This window comes from Patagioenas fasciata, chromosome 22 (assembly GCF_037038585.1).
Source record: "Patagioenas fasciata isolate bPatFas1 chromosome 22, bPatFas1.hap1, whole genome shotgun sequence".
Lineage (NCBI taxonomy): Eukaryota > Metazoa > Chordata > Aves > Columbiformes > Columbidae > Patagioenas > Patagioenas fasciata.
The window spans coordinates 5,874,296-5,894,780 of record NC_092541.1 but is presented as its reverse complement, the minus strand read 5'-3'; the positions used below and the strand labels follow the sequence as shown (position 1 = coordinate 5,894,780).

At 51.3% G+C, this 20,485-nt stretch overlaps 2 gene segments (V, D, J or C); both read right to left on the bottom strand.

Annotated features, from left to right (window-relative positions):
• Positions 1–1,426: 1,426 nt before the first annotated feature.
• Positions 1,427–2,341, bottom strand: LOC139829635 (T cell receptor alpha variable 4-like). The segment is given in 2 exon segments: positions 1,427–1,782; positions 2,290–2,341. Coding segments are annotated over 2 exon segments (408 nt in total).
• A 1,002-nt stretch (positions 2,342–3,343) lies between these two features.
• Positions 3,344–19,204, bottom strand: LOC139829634 (T cell receptor alpha variable 4-like). The segment is given in 3 exon segments: positions 3,344–3,430; positions 17,933–18,351; positions 19,153–19,204. Coding segments are annotated over 3 exon segments (558 nt in total).
• Positions 19,205–20,485: the final 1,281 nt, after the last annotated feature.

Genomic DNA, 20,485 nt, shown 5'->3' with positions numbered 1-20,485 from the left:
AAGCTACACCTGCAGTTTCCCAATGGCCCATCAATTAGAGGCTGCAGAGCTCTGGTCTCCCTCCTTGTCTCCCTTATCACCTACTGAGAGATCAGTGTCATTTTGTGCTTTGTTTATCACTTTCCCTTTTCTTTGCTCTTCCCTTTGAAAAGAAAAGGGATTTGATCTGCCAGCCTTAGTGAACCAGCAGCTCTCGCCTTCCACTTGTCCTTACAGTGGCCTTTGCTGGAGTTCTTCAGGCAAGAAAGTTCTTTAAGAAGCTGAAAGTCTCCTGTGCCCAGAGGAAATTGATTCTCCTGAGTCGGCTCTGGGGAGAAACTCCATGTTGAGTTCAGTCTCTGAAATGTCTCCCTGCAAGACCTGTAGCAATGCTGTCGTGGCATTCACTTCTCAGAATGATTGAGAAACTACAAGCATAAAAGAAAAGGCAAAGCTTGGCCAAAGGAGCACTCATTTTCAGATGTATGGTAGGTGTAAAGAAGCACCTGGGTCACTTGAAATGTGTGGAATGAGATAATCTGTGCCCATAGATTCCAACCTGTTGGGGTTTTTTTGTTTGTTTGTTTGTTTGGTTGTTTTTTCAACAAGGTAAAAACACAGGAGAAGTCATGTCTCATACCAAGAGTCTTCTTCTCCAACAGTGGTCTCTGGTGCATGCTGAGGGAAGAGGAAGAGCTGGACAAGCAGCTGGGATACTGCTCCTGAATACTCGCTGCTGTGTCCCGCTCAGTTTCAGCAGTTCTGGGGTGTTCCTGTGTCTGCTGTGGCAACGGACCCTCATGGCAAGGAAGGCCAACAGCAGCCTGGGCTGCAGTAGGAAGAGAGTCAACCAGCAGGACGAAGGACCTGATCCTCTCTACTCAGTACTGTTGAGTGCTCACTCCACTTTTGCACTCCTCAATACAAGAAAGATACTGGAGTGAGACCAGCAAAATGGTGTGAGAATTGGAGCATCTTTCCTATGAGAATATGCTGAGAGGGCTGACAGTGTACAGCCTGGGGAAGAGACGGCTCAGGGGGGACACTGGCAATGTGTGTAAATAGCTGACAGGAGGGAATGAAGAGGAGAGTCTTTTCCATCAGGTGTGCTTGGAACTGCCCATCTTTGCCATGAGGAGGCTCTGTGGAGAGATCAACTACAGCTTTTTGCCCCTCCTGGGGAGCACAACCAGCCCCCAGCACGGGACAACTGTCCATGGGCAACTCCTCTTGTCATTCGGAGGGCTCAGAAGGAAGAATCAGCACGTAGACTCAGTGGTCTGAATCCATGTGGGGGTGCGGTTGGTGTAATGTCAATATCGTTGCCGGTGCTCGGGCGGGGGAGCCGCCCTGGGGGCGGAGGGGGCCAGGCGGCTCCTGCGGGCGGAGCGGCAGCGCCCCCTGGCGGGTCGACCAGGACTGTCCCCCTGTCCCCGCTGCCCCCGCCTCACCCGCCCGGCCCCGCCCGCGGCGGTTCGTGCCCGGCCGCAGCCCCGGCTCCTCTCCCCGTGTCTCCCACGGCGCAGTAATACACCGCCGCGTCCCCGCGCCGGGGCCGGGAGAGCCACAGGGCGCTGGACCGGCGGTCTGCCGCCACCGACAGCCAACCCGGCGGGTCCGACAGCGCTTTGGAGCCTTTAATACCCCACACGAGGAGTTCGGGACCTCGGTCCGGGAGGAGACGGTACCAGAAGATGTAATCACTGCTCTGCATGTTGGGGTGTGAGCAGTTGATGCTGATTTCGGTGTCCTCGGAGGTCTCTGCCGACGGGTCCTGCTGCACCTGGGCTCTTCCCGAAGCCACTGCCGAGGAGAAAAAGAAGGAAAACATCCTCAAATCCTCAAAATTCCTCAAAACCTCAAAGCCCTGGTTGCTGCTTCCGGGAACAAATCCCACAGGAGCACTGAGGAACAAATAGAGATGATGAGAAGGGGTTCTAGAAGAAGCGCACACATGAGTAATGGAAGTGTCCATAGTATTTGGTGGAGATAAGAATGCATGAACGATAGGTGGAAGGGTGGAATCATTTAGAAAAGAAGTGGGATAAAAGACTGATAAACACAAAGTAGCAAGGGGAAAGAATGACTGCATGAGTTATAGGGAAAGACACAGAGGCAAGAAAGGAAACAGGGAGAACTAGAAAAAAAATAGAGCGATGAGTTTTCTAGAAGGAATGTGGGACGTAGGGGAGGGTGGTTTGGGGGCAAAAGTCTGTGAAGAAGCCAGAGGGGACGACAGCTTCGAGGGACCTGCGGGGGCCACCCCAGGCTCAGGCCCGTCCCCCACCCAGCCCCGCCAGCCCCGCGCACCCAGGAGCACCGCGGCCAGTCCCGCCAGCCCTGCGCCCCGGCACCGCCGCATCCCGCCGCTCCGCCGCCCGCGCCTCGCTGCCCCCCCGCAGCTCCGGTTCTCTGCTCCGACCCTCCTCCTCTTCTCCTCTCCACCGCAAGCTCCGCCTTGGGGCTGAGTCCTGCGCCTGCGCCGCTCGGGATCTCGCCCGAGTTCACAGGGCTCCGGGGCTCTGCACGGCCACAACTTCGGCTCCTGGACCAGCTTCCCAGAGCTGTCTCCGAGCTCAGGGGCTGGAAACAGCAGCCACTGATTTCCTGCGGTAGGCAGTGAGGAGGCTGAGAGCCTCCCTTCAGCTGCCTCTGTGTAGTCCCAGCACAATGACTGAAAGTTGGTTTGTGGTAGAGGGGTGTGGGGACACGTTCTCATGGCCGTGCAGGTGTCAGTGTGAGTAGTTGAGGAGGAGAATTACGGAGTCAGAATGTAGTTAAGAAGGGACCTTCAGAAGTCATCTAGGTCACTCCTCTGCTCAGAACAGATCCCATTAGATCCTGTTGCTCAAAGTCACATTCAGTCCATTCTTTAGCACCTCAGAGGATGGAAATTGCACCAAGTCTGTCTCCTGGGCACTTACACGGGCCATGTGCATCTTCTTGTGTTCCTCTGTACAAGCAGTTACAGAAGGCAAGAAATTATTCTAGACATCTCTTGTCCAAGATGAAGACACCCATTTCTCTCAGTGTCTCCTTGCATGTCATGTTCATCAGCTGCCTAACATGTACAGTGGCCTTGTTGAACTCACTTCCATACGTTGATACCCTTCCTTGACCAGGGAGCCCCAGTCTGGCAGCAGTACTCCACATATGATCTCATATGGGCCAGATGGAAAGGGTCGTGTTCTTGTACCTGCTGGCAAAACATTAACACAGCTCGGGACGCAGCTGGTCCTTTTGCTGCTAGGGCACACTGCTGTCTGATAGTCAGATGGATCAGCCTTGAAACCTCACATCGTTTCCTGTGGATCTGCTTCCCAGGCAGCCAGTTCTAGCCTACATGACTCCATGAACTAGCTGGTTACTCCCCCACATGCAGAACCTTGCCCTTGCTGTTTTTGGCATCCATGAGTTTCCAGTCAGCCCACTTCTTCAGACTGTTCAGGTCCTTTGACCAGGAGCCATGTCCAACCGTTATGACCCATTCCCCTTGCTGGGTGTTATCCACAGAGTCTCTGGGAGTTCCCCGCTTCCCATGACTCATGGGATTCATTAAAACATCAAACAGTATTGGTTCTACTACTGGACCCCTACTATTACACCCCACCAGTAAGTGTTGGGCAGCTGAGCTTTGCACTGTGGTCATAACCATCTGAGCCTGTTAGTCCAGGCAATTTTCTCCACACCTTATCATCCTTTCACTGCACCCATTCATCTCATACTTGGTCATGAAAGAAGTAAGAGAGAAACTGCCAAAGGTCTTGCTAAGCTCCAGGTACAGATATCCCTGCCCTTTCCATGTCCACAGTGCCTGTTCCTCATGAGAAAGTAATGGGTTTGGCCCATTGTCCTCAGCTCAAAGCAGCTTCATGGAGAGGGCAAATCAGCCCTGGCTGAGCTCTCCCAGCAGAGCTCCTGGCATTGATTTCACTGAGGTCACTGAAGGGAAGGCAGAAAGCCCTCAACTGAGCTGCAGCTGACAAACAGTCAGGAGTGGAGGCTTCAGAAAAGTGCTTGCTGGGAACAGACCTTGTTAGAAAGAGGGACAACAACTGTGTTTTGGGGATGTTTTCTTGAATTTCATGTTCCTTCCCTTCCATGTGCAGTTCCTGGACACTAAGACTGAAACTGTAATGCAAGATGTAATGGTCAGTGTGATCTGAAGTCCAAAGCATCCACCTGTTCTTTGGCTTTCCCAGTGGAAGCTACACAGTCTGTCTTTCTACTCACAGCACAGCAGCATCAGACTCCATGTTCCCTTCAGTCAGTAGCTCTCTGATTGAAGGCCATAATTCTTGTCTGACATAGGACCTGATCAATCTACTGCACATTGGCATTGACTTGTGCATGAAATTGGGCTCTATGCCATCTCAGACACATTCTAGAGTGCATTGGAAGGAGGTCCCCTCAGGGATGGCCAGCACACGGTCGACAGGATTCCTCAGCCTTCCTCCTTGCCCACAAAGCAAACCCCTCGTATTGAACTCTCTAGTGCTGGGGAGAGCAGCTGTTTCCTGGCCTGGAGATGCAGGGAGGGGAGACTGCCAGCCATGCTGAGACAAATCCAGTGTTGTTACACTGAATGAAACCAAGGATTCAAACTGGACTGAAATCATCCTTGTTGTGAGCTGAAAACAACAGCAGGGAAGTGAGAGGTTTGGACGGGCAGGAGAAGGAGGGCTCAGGAGACAGGGGCTGCATTTCTCTTCCCTGGGCAGATCTCTGGCAGGCTGCTGCAAACATCACTCAGCTGCACTGGGGCTCCTTTAGGCCCTGGGAACCTCCTGCTCTGTGGTGCTCATGGACAGAGCAGTAGAGAGTGTCTCTGCAGTGAACCGCACATTTTGTTGTGATGACTGACAGACAAGGACGTCCATACTTAGACTCATGCACACCAGTGTGCAATTATACACAAATGTCCATCTGCACAAACTTGGCTGCTTGCAAGTATACACAGGAAAAGAACACAGATAGCAACACCATGAACCATCACATTAAGAGAAGTTCATGTACTCTGCTGATGACTCCTGGGGCAGCGTTAGGCAGGATGGTGTCAAATTCAAGCAACACAATGCTCACAAAAACCATCAGGGTGAGCTGAGAAGTTAAGGAAAGATGAGGACTTGTGACATCCTCATGCATGGGAGCACAAGGACATGCAGTCGATTATGGCTTCAGCTTCTTCCTGAGACTGGTATATCAAAGAACAGAGAGTGACCCAGAATGACATCATTTGCCTTCTCTTAGACCCATGCAGCACCTGAACTGAGTCTTCTGTCTGCACTGCTGCATTCCTGCCTGAGAAATCCAGGGACCTTTAATCCCAGAGATCAAACAAAGCCTTCATTGGAGGATGAGCATGGCACAAACCTGGAAATGAAAAGGCAGCAGTGTTGGAAGCTAAAGCACAGCCCACATGTTTGCATTCAAGATGAGCTTGTCCAAAAATTGTTACCTCTACCAAGGGTACCTCTGGTCCTGTGGCAATGAAGGGCAGGTATAAAAGGCAGCCCGAGTCCCTGCTCTCATCCATTTCTCTTGCCTTCTTCCTCTTGGGAACCAGGTAAGTATGAAGTCCCTTCTGATTCTCTTCCAACTTGATATCTGTTACTGATGGACATCTCTGCTCATATTGGCTGTGTCCTTTCCTCAGCTTTGCATCTCCTTATCATGGGAGATGGAAGGGGTGAGAAGTTCTGCTTAGAGAGAGGCTGGGAGGTGGCAGAGGGGCGTTTTGGTTTTTCACTAAGAGAGAGCTGCCCTGTGCTGTGAGGCTCCTTGTAGGGCAGTGAAGGTTGTGCACCGCCTGGCATGTCTTCCAGCTCCCCACTCAGTAGTGGCCTTGGCTGCTTTTTGAGAGGGTAACCAGGCTACTTCTTATCTACTTTTATGCTCTGCTTTCTCCCTGCCTTCTCTCCCAGGTGAACCTCCGGTCTCAAGACATGTCCTGCTACAACCAGTGCCTGCCCTGCCAGCCCTGTGGCCCGACCCCGCTGGCCAACAGCTGCAATGAGCCCTGTGTCAGGCAGTGCCAGGACTCCAGAGTTGTCATCGAGCCCTCCCCTGTGGTGGTGACCCTGCCCGGCCCCATCCTCAGCTCCTTCCCACAGAACACCGTTGTGGGCTCCTCCACCTCTGCTGCTGTTGGCAGAATCCTCAGCTGTGATGGAGTGCCCATCAACTCTGGCTGCTGTGACCTCTCTGGCATTTCCGGCCGCTACTTTGGCAGAAGGTACCTGCGCTGATAAAGAATCTGGGAAGGGCCCAGGGAGACACCTTGAGGAACTCATAACATGGTGCTGGACAAAGGACTGAGATACTGGCTGTGTTTTCAGTAGAGCTGAATGGCTTTACCTTTTTTACCTTTTTCTTTGTTTCCTTTGGTTCCTCTTGGCCACAAGGTTCCCCCAGGTCCAGCCTGGTGGGGATCAGCTGTCTTCTCTCCCTCTATGGGGCAGGCAGATGAACATCATGCACAAACTTCTTAATGACCATGGACTGCAGACTTGTGGATTCCTCTGGGGATTCCTGCACTGCTGTCCTCCACTTGCAGTGACTTTGTTTCTCTCTTTTATGCATTAAAGTTCTGCTACATTGAATTCTGGCCTCTATGTGGTCCTTCCCTGTGTGGAAACTCCCCAATCTGCCAAAGAAGCAGCGTGATACTCTGGAGTGGAAGGGGGTGAGGGCACAAGGGGATCCTTCTCTATTTTTTTCTACCGTACAGGTTGAAAGATGGAAATCTGTACACTCATGTCCTTCATGCAAAAGGGAATTAAGGCTCATGAAGCATATCTCTGATGCCAAAAGCTTCACAAGGGCATTTCACTCGCATGTCTGAAATCTTTCCCCCCTAGTTGTTCTCTTAATATCTGTCTTTAAAAGCACAAGAGTTGCACTTCCTAACCTTATTGCACTAAATCCTGCAACAACTGCAAGGTACTTCAGGTCCTTCACATTGATGGTACCATCTGTAATTGTCCTTGATGAAGAGGGAGGAATGACAGTATCCTGACAGACGAGTAAGCCCTTCTGCAAAGCACTGCTAGAGTGCTGCCACTGGCTCTTAGCATGACCCCCGGCTTGACTGCGCAACTGAGGAGATCTTGAAACGGTGGGAAAGGAATACAGGATCCATGCAGGTTTTCCACTTCAAGTTGTGGTCCTTGTTGCCTGAGGTTGTTTTATTTAATGGTGATTTAAATTACCCTGTGGCTCTGCTTTGCAGAATGCAGGCACTGAGCTGTCTCACCCTGTGCTTCTCATTTCATTGCTGTGGCCTGTTTCTATGGCCCGTATTTGTTCACCTACATGGAAGCTGCCTTGAACCAGGGAGAGCAGTGGCCATTCTTTACAGGGTTCTTAATCCCCTGCCCAACCCCTTGATGTAGACCCCAAGAAACAAGGATGTGAAAGCTGCTCTGAGCAGGTCCGAGAGCTGATATTTGTCCTCATGATGAAAACAACTGTCAGGGTGCCATCACCCTCAGCCAGAGATCCCCGAACATCAAGGAGTTAATGATCCATATGACAGATTACTGTGGAGGGTTTGTCTGCTTGACTGACATCCAAACTGATCAATAAGAGTATTCCATCCCATTAACATCATGCTTCATATTTAAGGAGAGTCAGGGAATCTAAACAAAGCAGCAGCTCCTGGTGCAAAACACTTGGTGTAGTCAGCAGGTCCCAGTGGGAAATGCCTTTGTAGAGAAAGGATAGTGAAGAAGAGAGAGACCAAATGCCTGGCTGGCCCCACACACAGGCATGGAGGGCTGTCATAGGACACTTGGCCAGGGGGTTTTCCTGGTGAATTGAGAAAGTGAGGAGGAATTAGCTGAATGTCCCAGCCCACCTGAAGAATGAACTTATTTCAGGAAACACAGGGTAGAACAAAGAAAAAATAAGGAAAACTCATGCTATGTTAATGCTGTTACAATTGTGTTTATAGTGAACATGGGCACGTTTGGAGCTGAAGCAGCAGCCCTGTGTGAGATGCAGACTCAGCACCTCAGAGGGGTCTGGGCACAAAATGGTGAGGAGGAGCCATGGGGCAGGGGGTGCACAGAGTGACATCCTCCCTTCCCTGCAAACAAGCCCAGGGAAGGGTTGTCCCCTCTTCAGCATGGGGAGAGGGACAGGTACAGGCACAGGTGGAAATAAACATGATCCTTATGTTCTGCTTGTAACCCTGTGGGCCCAGCACAATAAACAACAAGTTATGGCTCTGCTGGGTACCAGGGCAGAAGTAACCCTAATTCATGGAAATCTGCCCCATTACCCCAAGAATAAAATGATGAGTATCTACAAAGTCAGGGTGAGGGAAAGGTGAAAAAATTGTCTCAGAAAGTCTTTCTAACCTTGCAGCCAGGAAGGTACCAGCTGCTTACAGCTTGGGATGGGCTCCAAGAACACTCCGATATGTCACAGGCCACGATCCATTGGCAGGAAAGATTTAATATCCAGTTGTGGAAAATATTCCTTTATATCTGCTCAGATTGCAGTGGGGACGATTGTGCCTGTAGGTTTCTGGGTTTTGGGGATGTGTGTCCCCATGGGGCTGTGGTTGCACCCCACAGTGTAACCCTGCTGCCACATTGCAGAGGACCATCCTCGTGCTCTGAGGAGGATGTTCTTGAGGGGCATCCAGCTCTCCTGGTGCCCTCTGCGCTACAGGACCATTTCCCATTGCACCCTGCCAAGCAGGTAGGTCCCAGACAAGACTGATGGGCTCTTCTGCAGTCCAGGGCAGTAGTCGTCCTGTTTGTCTTGGTCAGTGCTCTCAGGATCTTGAGCTCCACAGCCTTTTGACCAGTGCAGGCAAGGCTGCCCTTGAGCTCTACATCATCCAACTGTTCTTCTTCATTTGTGAGTACCATGTCCAACACAGCCTCTCCCCTGTTCCATTCATGGATTGCCTGCATCAAAAATTTGCCCTCCATACACCCCATCCAGGTCCTGCTTTGCTCGTGCCCCTCCATTTTTGTCCTGCAGCAGAGAATGAGGTCAATAAAAGCTTCTCGCAGGCTTCTGCACCCCTGCACCTTGCTGGTGTGGGCACTGCCTGACCAAGGCTTGGTCTGGGTCATCCTCACTCCTGCCTCCCTGCTCTTGCTTTCTTGGCTTAGCCTACCCAGTTATACCTGAAATTTAGAAGCTCAGGAGCTCCTACTATGGGTTCAGGTCACTGGCTGCCTGGCGTTTCCTTCCTGGGGACTGGGGCATACAGCTTCCAAGGGGACACATTAAGGAAAGAGAACTGTGAAGTTCATTCCTGATCAAGCAGACACAGGACACTTGCTATCACAAGTGCCAGTTCATTACACAATATGAGCAGAAGGAACTGACCAGCTCCCACTAGAAAACGGAATGTCTACATAGATTCCTTGGGGTGATGATGACAGAATCACAGAATGGCTGGGGTTGCAGGGATTGTCTACTCCAACCCACCTGCTAAAGCATGGTCACCAGAGCAGATCACACAGGATTGTGTCCAAGTGGGTTTTGAATATCTCCAGAGAAAGAGACTCAACAGCCTCTCAGGGCAGATTGTTTCAGGGCTCTGGCACCCTCAAAGTAAAGAAGTTTCTCCTCATGTTTAGATAGAACCTCCTGTGTTTCAGTTGGTGTCCATTGCCTCTCATCATTGAACACCACCTAAAAGAGTCTGGCCCAATCATCTTGACACCCAGGCTTGAGATACTTATAAGTATGAATAAGAACCCCTCTCAGCCTTCTTTTCTCCAGGCTGAACAGACACAGCTCTCACAGTCTCTCCTCATAAAAAAGATGCTCCAGCTCCCTCATCATCTCCGTGTCCCTCCGCTGGACTATCTCCAGTAATTCCTTGTCCTTCTTAAACCTGGGAAATCAGAATTGGACACATTAGTCCAGGTGTGGACCCATCAGGGCAGAGTAGAGGGGGAGGAAACCTTCCCTCAACCTCCTGTTCCAGTGGCAGAGACGAGACACCTGCTGAAATGAGGCTGAGCCTTTTGCTGCCTCCCCAGGGAGAACAGGGGAATGAAGACCCATGGATGTCTCATGCTTAAGAAATGCAGCAAATTCAGCTTACTAAGTAACATGAAGCAGGGAGTGTATAAAAAATGACACAAGTGTATACTTCTAGATGATTCATTATATTTAGTGTGCATTTACTTCAGGTAAATGATTAATCAGAAATTTAAATCGTGATCATCCGCTGACCTGTGAGCAGTAAAGCCTTTGCTGTACAGCCAACTTATTTAGCAGAGAGAGCTCAAAGTGGGCTCACTCAGGCTGTCGTATTTATAGAATTAGGTGGTTGACTCCTGGACAAATTGCAGACAGTGGGAAAGGTCTGTATGAGGTTCGTGCACCCACCATTTGTCAGTGTTCGTTTGCTATTCTGCTTCCTTGTGGGTTTCCTAAAAGGAGTTATTGGCCTGGCTGCAGCTCAGGCCTCTACCTCCTCTGGAGCCTGGGCCAAAATGCTGCTGGTTTGGCCGGGCGGGGGCTGGAGTGAATCTGTCACAAGAGGGGAAAGAAAAGTTACAGCACCTCTTAAGATCAACTGCAATGGCTGAAGATCAAGAGGGGAATAATACAATGGAACCAGTTTTAAGGTTTTTCCATCTCAAGACAAGACTGAATCAGGTATTCTTGCAGAGGACAGATGTTCCTGTGGTTATGAGCAGATGAACAAATTGTTAATATGTCAATACAAATGTTCATGTGTGTGCTGCTTGCACTTCACCAGAAACTGGAGCTTCCCATGCATTGACAAGGAGAGGATACTGTCTTCACCTACTGTGATATGAGAATATTGAATATCATGTGTGCATAAATGATGACAGAAAACATGACATCACAGGATCTTCCCCTGCAGATCCCTGGGGGCACAGGGGAAGCAGCACTGCCAGGGCACAGCTCAGGGCCCCATCCCACAAGCTCAGCCTTGGACAGACACAACCCCTCCCTCCCTGGGGTTCTTGCACAGCCAAGGAAGCTCCCTGCACCAGGGTGTCTTGCACAGCACAGAGGTACAAGGCACTGTCAGACACCTCGACTTCCTCCACCTGCAGGACGCTGTATTTCCCCGTGGTGTTCAGAGTTGTGCTGAAACGGTCGCTGCGCTTGAGGCCAGATCCTGTGTGATATGAGACCAGCTGGGGAGCTTGGCCTTTCCTCTGCTGGTACCAGAGCAAGCCATAAAAGTTGGGTGTCTGGTATGTGCAGGTTGTTTGGAAGGTGTCTCTCTGCTTTACTGTGACTTGTCCTTCTTGCTGGGTGACAGTGACCTGCCCCATGGTGCCTGGAAGAAAGTGAAGGTCAGGAACTCTGCAGGGAAGGGCTCTGGGAAGCAAATCAAGAATGGATGGAAAACCCTGCTGAAGCAGACTCCTTGTCCCTTACCCTACAGGAAAATCCTTATGCCTGGGGAAAGGGAGGTGGACAGTAGTTCTGGGCAGGAGGCTGGAGCTCACAGGCAAGTGTGGATTCTGAGGAGAGTTGTTCTGTGTCCCTGCTCCTACTGCCCAGAGGACCAGGGAACAGCCTGTCATGCCTGACCTTCATGGTTAGGTACCAGCACCCCTGCAGCAGGCAGAGCCATCCATGGAGCTATAGAAAAAAAAATTATCTTTCTTCCCCATACTTCTCCTCTTAGAGGGCTCCTGGCTCCCTGAGTGTATAGAATGCTGAGCCCGAAATAAGGGAACCCTGGCTGTGACAACAACAAAAAGGAGAAAACTGGGAGCCATGGCTGATGGGCCAGCCAGGAGGCAGAATGGAAACCCTATTAACGTCAATCTCATGGGAGCTTTATAGTCCTTGGGGCGGCTTTGACAAGATCTGCTAATTTCTGTTGAAAATGGAGAAATGTGAGAGTGTAGATACAGCTGAGATCTCCCATGAAGACAGCATGTGGATCAGAGAAGAGTGACAGAGAGAGATGGATTGAAGGCAACAGAAAAGCAGGAGAAGAGGTCTGAGATCTCTCCCCTTTTGAACAGTAAAAACACCTTGAGAGAGCCAATGTAAAAACACAAATGTGAGCTAATGTGTCCCAATGTTTTCCTATAATTCAAGATTATTTTCCCATATGGACCTGATACGGCTGGTGAGGGTTTCCACAGGAGAAGAAAGAATGTGCTGAGGAAAATCCAGGACTTACCCAGCAGTTGCCCCAGAAAGGCAGTGAGGACGAGATACCCGAGGTGCATACTGAGAGCAGCCTGCCTGTTGAGTGAGAGTCAGAAAAGCACCTCCCAGCCCCGAGATACCAGAGCTACCGGAAACCACTCTGGTGGGGGAGCAAATGTAGAAGTGGGGAAGACAACTGATCTGTTCTTCCTGTGCCTCAAATGCTCCTTCTGGGTTTCTCCCTCCTCCAGCAGCACCACCTGTGGCTCCCTCAGCCAAAGGCTTTGTCAGCATTTCCACAATGAGGGGTCCTGGGCACTCTGAGAGCCCCAGTCCTGGGAAGGGGCTGTTCCCAGTCAGCTCACAGTGGAATTCTCAAAGCCCCAACTGAAATCGCCTGCAATTCTGCACAAACACTTCTGAGTCATTTAGGAGATCAGAGGTTTCTTTCCCCATGGAGGTTTCACATCTTCCTCTGGGATCCTCAGCTGTCTGGCAACACTGTTATTTCCTTTGGGAACAGAAGTCTCTTCTGTTTCTCTCTTCTCTCCCCTTTCTTTCCTCAGCTACCTGGGTACAACACCTCTCCCCCAAATCCTCCAAACCAGGAGATTATTTTGCTGTGGAGTTGCCCAGGGGTTCTGGCCGTGTCCTGTTTCTGCTGGGAAAATCCACAGTGTGAGAGAGGAACCTGGCTCTAGTGGGGTTGCTGGGTTCCACAAACTCAGAGGTGACAAGGACAATGTACTCCTAGTCTAGGGAAAAGGGTGAGGGGTCACCAGGGAACAGGGTGAGGGACCAGTAGGTCACCCCCGATTCCCAGGGAGCACATGGGGCACCCATTGGAGTGCTGCACTGTGAGGGCTGGGAATGGGGTAGCCTTGCACCCCAGAGCTGAAAGGGCATGTGAAGGGGTGGGGGTACTGCAGGTGGGGACCCCTACTCCCATTCACTTTCCAAATGATACCAGGCACCAGTAATGGCAGAGCTAACAAACTGCTCATTATCGTTAAGTTAACCTGACCTGAGCAGGCATAGGCCTGTGTTGTGCTGAGCTGTATAGATCACCTGACGAATTTGGCAATGTTGCCACAAACACATCCTTGTGTTGATCTGGGATTGATGCACTGGTCTTTCATATAAATGTCCTTTCACTCAACACTAGAAATTAGGAGTGGTGTATTTCTAAGAATGTCCCATGAAAACTGAAAAGATGACAATACCAGCAAATCTCTGCATGGCTGGGATTTGCACTATGTGCTAAAACCCAATTTGAGCGCCACATCATGCTCCATAACTCAGGGTTCCCATGATTGAAAGGGCATCACATCACCTGTGCCATCCTCTTTTACACTCTTATTTTGTCTCCAATATTGTAATTAACATTCTGTGGAGTCAGAGTTTCATTCTAACTGAGATCCATCTCCACCCATGCTCCACCTTTATCATTAAAAAATCACAGTTCCAAGTTTCTAGGAGGAGTTTTCCCTGTTCCCAACCAGGTCCATTGCCTTTTGCGACGTGCTCAAGCAGAGTTTGGCTCCATCTGGCTCCTCATCCTGCAGTCAAGTGTTAGAAGCACCAAAAATCTTTCTCTTCTCAGCTTCTCTTTGGGATACTGAAGAAGGCAAGCTCTCCAAGGATGGAGACTCCACAACCACTCTGGACATCCTGTGCCAGAGCTCACTCACCCTCACAGTGAAACAGTGTTTCCTGGTGTCCAGACAGAGTCTCCACTGTTTCCCTTTGTGCCAGGTGCCTCTTGTCCTGTCACTGGACACCATGGGCAAGAGCCTGGCTTCATGTTCTTCACAACCTCCCTTCAGATATTTGTAGACACTGACGAGATCTCCGTGAGATTTCTCTGTGCTGAGCAGTCCCAGGCTTCTCGGTCTATCACCATGTCAGGGATGCTTCAGTCTCTTCATCATTTCAGTGTCCCTTTATTGGACTGTCTCCATGATACCTGGCTCATACATTTCCATAGTGCAAACACACACCCCCTCACCCTCTGGAGTCACCAGCACAGCCGCATTCCTGCACCCCTCAAACATCGCCATGGGCCCTCAGCGCATCTCATAGTCCTGCCCGGAGCCAGGGCCCTCTGACCCAGCGCCTGGGGCTCCCCCTTCTCCCTGGCATGGCCAGTCTGATGTTCACTGACAAAGAGATGCACACAATCACCCACTCGTCTCACAGTTATTTCCACACTCTTGGATCCCTCAAACATTACCACAACTTGGTAGTATCAGTCTGTTGAGCAGTCATGTGCTGGCCTTGGGCCACCTTACCCACCGCTGGCTTTGGCTTTAGATACAACTTTTCCTCCTGCTCACTGGGCAAGCAAGTTTGCCATATGGCAAAAAATTCCACAAACACACGTGAGCATCAACCTAAATTCAGAATGAACACCAAAAACCACTGAGATCCCTCCAATGACTTCTCACACATGCATGTGTGATGTTGTCCCTCCAGTTGCTGACACAGAGACTGACAGACCCTGTGAGCAGAGGTCTCTTCTCCAGCTGCTGGCTGGAGGCCTTGCTGCACACAGCACGGTCCATCCAGTTACTGGCACCTGTGGAGGGGTTTCGTTAGATGGAGATATGTTGTTGAATTAATCAGGCCCAAAAGAATCTCAAGGCCACTTCGAGAAGCTGAGAACAGAATCTGCTGTGAGAAAGAGGGGTGTTTCTTCATTAACAGGGCCTCAGCATGGTGTGAATCGTCGGACCTATCATCGGTGGGGCTCCAGCATATGGACTGCCCGTGATACTCATTTAGCAAATCCATGCTTGGAGCGTGGACGCGTGATTGGAGAATAGTTGTGTATATAAGGAGGCTTGTTTCTGTAATAAATGGCTTTGCGTGATTCACATTGAATCGGGATGCTGAGTCGTTTATCGCTCCAACAGGCACCCAGTTCTCTCTTTCACTCCACTCTCCCCAACTACTGGCACTCAAACATGGACGTTACACAGAAGGATGGTTAAGAAAGGATTTAATAAGAAAGCGGGGGAGCTGTAGTGGTCAGGCATAGGGATCATCCCAACAAATGCACTGAGCAGTCCTGCCTCACGTGCAGGTACTGACTTCTATTTTCTTCCTCCTTTCAGTTCAGTCCCCTTGCTCCTCCCCAGTCTTCTCTTTCCCCCCTCCTTTGACCCTTCCCCTACACATGCCTTCAGAAGTGTTCTCTAGTCCCGCACAACACCCTGAAACATCCAGAATCCTCATGTTCCTCTTGTCACTTCCTGTCACTTACAAAGCTCAGCCTGTCCCACTTCAAATCTACACCTGCAGTTTCTTAATGGCCCATCAATTAGAGACTGCAGAGCTCTGGTCTCCTTCCTTGCCTTATCACTTACTGAGAAACTGGTGTCATTGTAGGCTTTGTTAATCGCTTTCCCTTTTCCTTGTTCTTCCCTTTGGAAGGAAAAGGGACTTGATCAGCCAGCCTTCCCTAAGGCTGGTTCACTAACCAGCTGCTCTCACATTCCACACGCCCTTACAGGGGCCTCTGCTGAACTTGCTCAGGTGAGTCAGTTCCTCAAAACGCTGGAAGTTTCCTGTTTCTGGAGTAAATAAGATCCCAGAAAGACACATCCCAGAAGTACAGCCACCAGCAGTTTTCTGTTGGGCAGGGAACCCACAGGGACACAGGGACTCCCCCCCAGCCCCCAGGAACGCACTGGTCAGTCCCTAAGCTGGAGGAGACACGTGAAGAGCAGGGAGACAATTCAAGGCGTTCAGCAGAAACTCTTGTCCAGTGCCTGGCTGACGGGTCTTGCTCACATGTTGAGGCTTTCAGTGATCCCCAGATGCAGGGCTAGGAGGACACTTTATCTCTTTAGGGATTTTTTTTTGGAAAGGAGGTAAAACCACATCTCCTACCTAGAGTCCTCTTTTCCAATTAGTGCATGCTGAGGGAAGAGGAAGAGCTGGAGAAGCAGCTGGGATGCTTCTCCTGAATACTCACTGCTGTGTCCCGCTCAGTTTCAGCAGCTCTGAGGTGTTCCTGTGTCTGCTGTGGCAATGGACCCTCATGGCAAGGAAGGCCAACAGCAACCTGGGCTGCAGTAGGAAGCGCATCTCCAGCAGAACAAGGGACCTGGTCATTCCTCTCTACTCAGCGCTGGTGAGGCCAACTCTGGAGCTCTGGCTCCAGTTCTGGACCTCCTGATGGAAAAAAGATATTGGAGCAAGACCAGCAAAATGGTGCAGGGACTGGAGCATCTGAACTGTGAGGATACACTGAGAGGAGTGACAGTGTTCAGCTTGGGGAAGAGAGGGTTCAGGGGGGATCTTGGAATGTGTGTACAGAGCTGATGGGAGGGAATGAGTCTTCCCAGTTGGACGTCCTCGGGACTTCCCGCTTCTGCCATGAAAATGCCCTATGGAGAGATCAGCTACAGCTTTTTGCTCCTCCTGGAGATCACACCAAGTCCAGCCACCCCCCAGCAAGGGAGAACCGTCCATGGTGAACTTCTCCTGCCATCCAGAAGGGTGAGAATACCATCCTATAGACGCATCATTGTTTCTGAATACAGCAGTATCAGACCTCATTATGGGATGCAGTGGAAAAGCATTTGGTGATTTTGCAAGCCTGGAGATGTTTAGGGGAAGGAGCTGAGACCAGGAAAGGTAGTTTGACCTGGAGCAAGTGTGGGAAGACAGAAGGAGGCAGTGAGAAGAGGGGTCAATACCATGTGAGCATGTGACAGATCTGTGTGCTGGACTGGCCATGTTTGTTGCTCTGCCTTATTTGTCCCGGAAACACAGTTAGGGAGTCCAACTGTGACAGGGAGAAGGGCTGATCCTTCACTCTGTGCCTCTGCAGGTTCTGCCTATGGGCTGTGAACAGCTCTGTCAGCTACTCAAGCCACACAGAGGCCCTGGGGACTGGCTGGAGCCCACAGTCTCTTCCCAGAGGCCTCCTGCCAGCTCTCACTCACCTCAGACCTCCAGCCTCTCAGGGCAACTTAGCCGATGTCTTTCTGTCTCACTCTTCAAGTAGAAACCTGGCATCACCTGGGGCTGTGTTCAGTGGGACCAGTGCAAGCCTTGTGCTGTCTCCTGGGCCTCAACTGCCAAGCTTCTGACTCCTGACACACAAGCTCCTGGTCTCAATAATGAGCCACTGTGGGGAGTGTTTGAAGGTGCCTGTGACCTTGACATCCCCTGTTCCTGGTTGGTGTGGAACTTGAACTCCTAACTCCATGCAATGAGTTTGTAGCACTAACAGGAAATTTTTGAAATCTCCCTGAAAGTGTGGTAGCTGGAGGACACAGTTTTAAATTGCATATCTGAGCTTTAACAAAGTAGCAACACATGAAACCCCTTCTGGTTGTTTTTTTCCAAGTCAGATTTTGCATTAGCACTTTAGCAGGGGAGTCCCTGTGTTCACAGAGCAGAGGAAAGCACCTGCTCAGGGATCCCTTGGCTGTGCTGGTGGGGAAAACCAAAATCCCAAGAAGAGGCTTCCATGGGAGCATTGGACGGGCATTGCAGCAGGAGCAAGGGCTGTGCATTTGTCTGCGGGCAGGAGGATCTTTGCTGCTCGCCTCCCTATGCAGAGCAGAAAGTCGCTGCTCCTCGATGGAAGCCAGCGGGGTCAGTGGCTGCAATCGCTTCTTGCCGGGCACCACCGGCTACCGACACTGCTCCGATCGCGATTCCACCCTGCTGTGACGGGGTATTTCTGTCTCCGTCCCGCGGTGGGTGGCGACGGAAATGTCAATGGCGATGCCGATGTTGATGCTGAAGCCGGTGCCGGTGCCGCTCGGGCGACGGAACCGCCCCGGGGCCGGGCGGGACAAGGCGGCACCGGCGGGCAGAGCGGCAGCGCCCCCTGGAGGATCCGACAGGGCTGCTTCACCCGCTCCCCCCCAACCCCCCCCGACCCCGCCCGCGGCGGTTCGTGCCCGGCCGCAGCCCCGGCTCCTCTCCCCGTGTCTCCCACGGCGCAGTAATACACCGCCGCGTCCCCGCGCCGGGGCCGGGAGAGCCACAGGGCGCTGGACCGGCGGTCTGCCGCCACCGACAGCCAACCCGGCGGGTCCGACAGCGCTTTGGAGCCTCTAAGACTGTTCACGAGGAATTCGGGACGTCGGCCCGGTAGCTGACGGTACCAGGCGATGTAGTCGTACGATTGCATGTTGGGGTGTGAGCAGTTGATGCTGATGTCGGTGCCCTCGGTGGTCTCTGCCGAGGGCTCCTGCTGCACCTGGGCTCTGCCCACAGTCACTGCAGAGAAAGAAGGAAAAAAGACCAAAGATCATCAAAAGTCTCCCAGCTCGGATTTTCCACAATAAATTGTTAGGTAGAATGGCAGTGAGAAGGAGATGGACAAGAAAGGATGGGAAGATGTACCCATGAACAGGGATGGAGAGTGGTCATGTGCTGGATGTGTGTGGAGCGAGAGAAGAAGTTTGGGGGGATTTTGGAATTGATGTACCCTGACACAGAAAGAAAGTCAGATTAATGGATGGATGGATGAAGAGGGGATGAAGAGAGAGGAGAATGGGTGTGTTACAGGGAAGTATGGAGGGTTGAATTCAGAAAAAATAATATATGTTGAAAGCATAAGGGGATTAGATTATGTATTTGAATAATGGAGAGGTGCAGGAAAGCAAACTCTCAGAGTGAGAGAACAGAGGGGTCTTCAGAGAGTAGGAAGAGTGGTTACTGATGGAAGTGGCCTAGAGAGATAGGTAGAAAGAGGAGCGGAGAGATGAGTGAAGGTAGGAAGAGTGGAGAGCAAGAGTGAGTGTTAAAATGAAAGTGGGCTGAAATCGGGTAAATAAGAACTGTTGAATTTACAGAGAAAATAGTCCGTGTATGGAAAGATAGGTGTACCTGCAAGCAGTCTTGTAATCACAGAGACAATGGAAAAGAGGGAGACTACCCAGAAGCGACTCAAAAGAGCTGTTGAAGGGGAACGAGAGAGGAGAGAGACAAAAGGAGAAGGAAGAGTTTGTGGTGGGTCCCAAGGGAATACACCGGGCAAAGTCTGGGCGGCCACCCAGCCCCGCCAGCCCCGCGCACCCAGGAGCACCGCGGCCAGTCCCGCCAGCCCTGCGCCCCGGCACCGCCGCATCCCGCCGCTCCGCCGCCCGCGCCTGGCTGTCCCCCGCCAGCCCCGGCTCTCTGCTCCGGACGCGCCGCCTCCTCCTCCCCCTCCTCCCCGTCCTCCTCCCCTTCGTCCTCCCCTCCTCGCCTCGCCTCTCCTATCTCTCCTCTCTTCCGGGCTCGGGGCTCTGCACGGCCAGAAATTGGCTTCTGGGAAATGGACTCTGCCCCTCCTCCAGCAAGAAGAATCCCACACCGTGCCGGCTGCAGCCTGGGGAACAGCAGGGCCCTGACGCAGGAGATGGACCAGCTTCCCAGAGCTGTCTCTGAGCTCAGGAGCTGGAAATAGCAGCCACTGGTTTCCTGCGGTTGGCAGCAAGGAGGGTGAGAGTCTCCTTCCATCCGCCTTTGTGTAGTCCCAGTACAATACCTGAAAGTTGTGTTGTGGCAGAGGGAGTGTGAGGAGAAATGTGGGTGTGCAGGGGTCAGGGAGAACAGGGGTAAGGTGGGAGTTATACAGTGAGAATGTAAGTGGTAATGGACTTCCAGGGGTCATATAGGTTGGCCCTCTGGTGGAACAGGTTCCTTTAGACCAGGTAGTTCAAGGTCACATTCATTCCAGCCTTGAACATCTTGAAGGATGGAGATTGCACAACCTCACTGAGAATCCCGTTCCAGTTCTATTTTTTTTCAGCCTATTGCTTAGGCAAACTTCTTCACATCTCATTTACTGGTCCATTGCCTCTACTTCTCTTGCTGAGCACTTCTGAGTCTTGGTCCCTCTTCTCTCCATCTTCTGATGAAGAAGTTGTAGAGAGCAAGAAGGTCTTACATGAGACATCTCCAAGATGGGCAGACCCAGTTCTCTCAGCCTCTCCTCAGTTGTGAGGTTTGGCAGCACACTATGCCCCTTGGTGGCCTTTGTTGGACTCCCTTCTGTATGTCGATAACCTTCTTTGACTGGGAAGCCCCAGCCTGGCAGCAGCACTCCAGGTGGGTTCTCAAATGGACAGAGAGGTAGGGACACTTTCCTGCACTTGCTACCAATACTTGGGCTGTCAGAGCTCAGGATGTGGTTGGTCTTCTTGGCTGCAAGGGCACATGCTGTCTTGTGTTCAGCTAAGTGTCTCCTAAAAATACACATTGTCTTCTGTGGATCTGCTTCCTAGCAGTGACACCCCAACATCTGTTACTGCATGGTCTGGTTTCTACCCCAGAAAAAAACCTTGCCCTTGCTCTTCTTGAGCTTCATGAGGTGCCAGACAGACACATTCTTCATTTTAACACAACTTATCAGCTCCTTAATGAA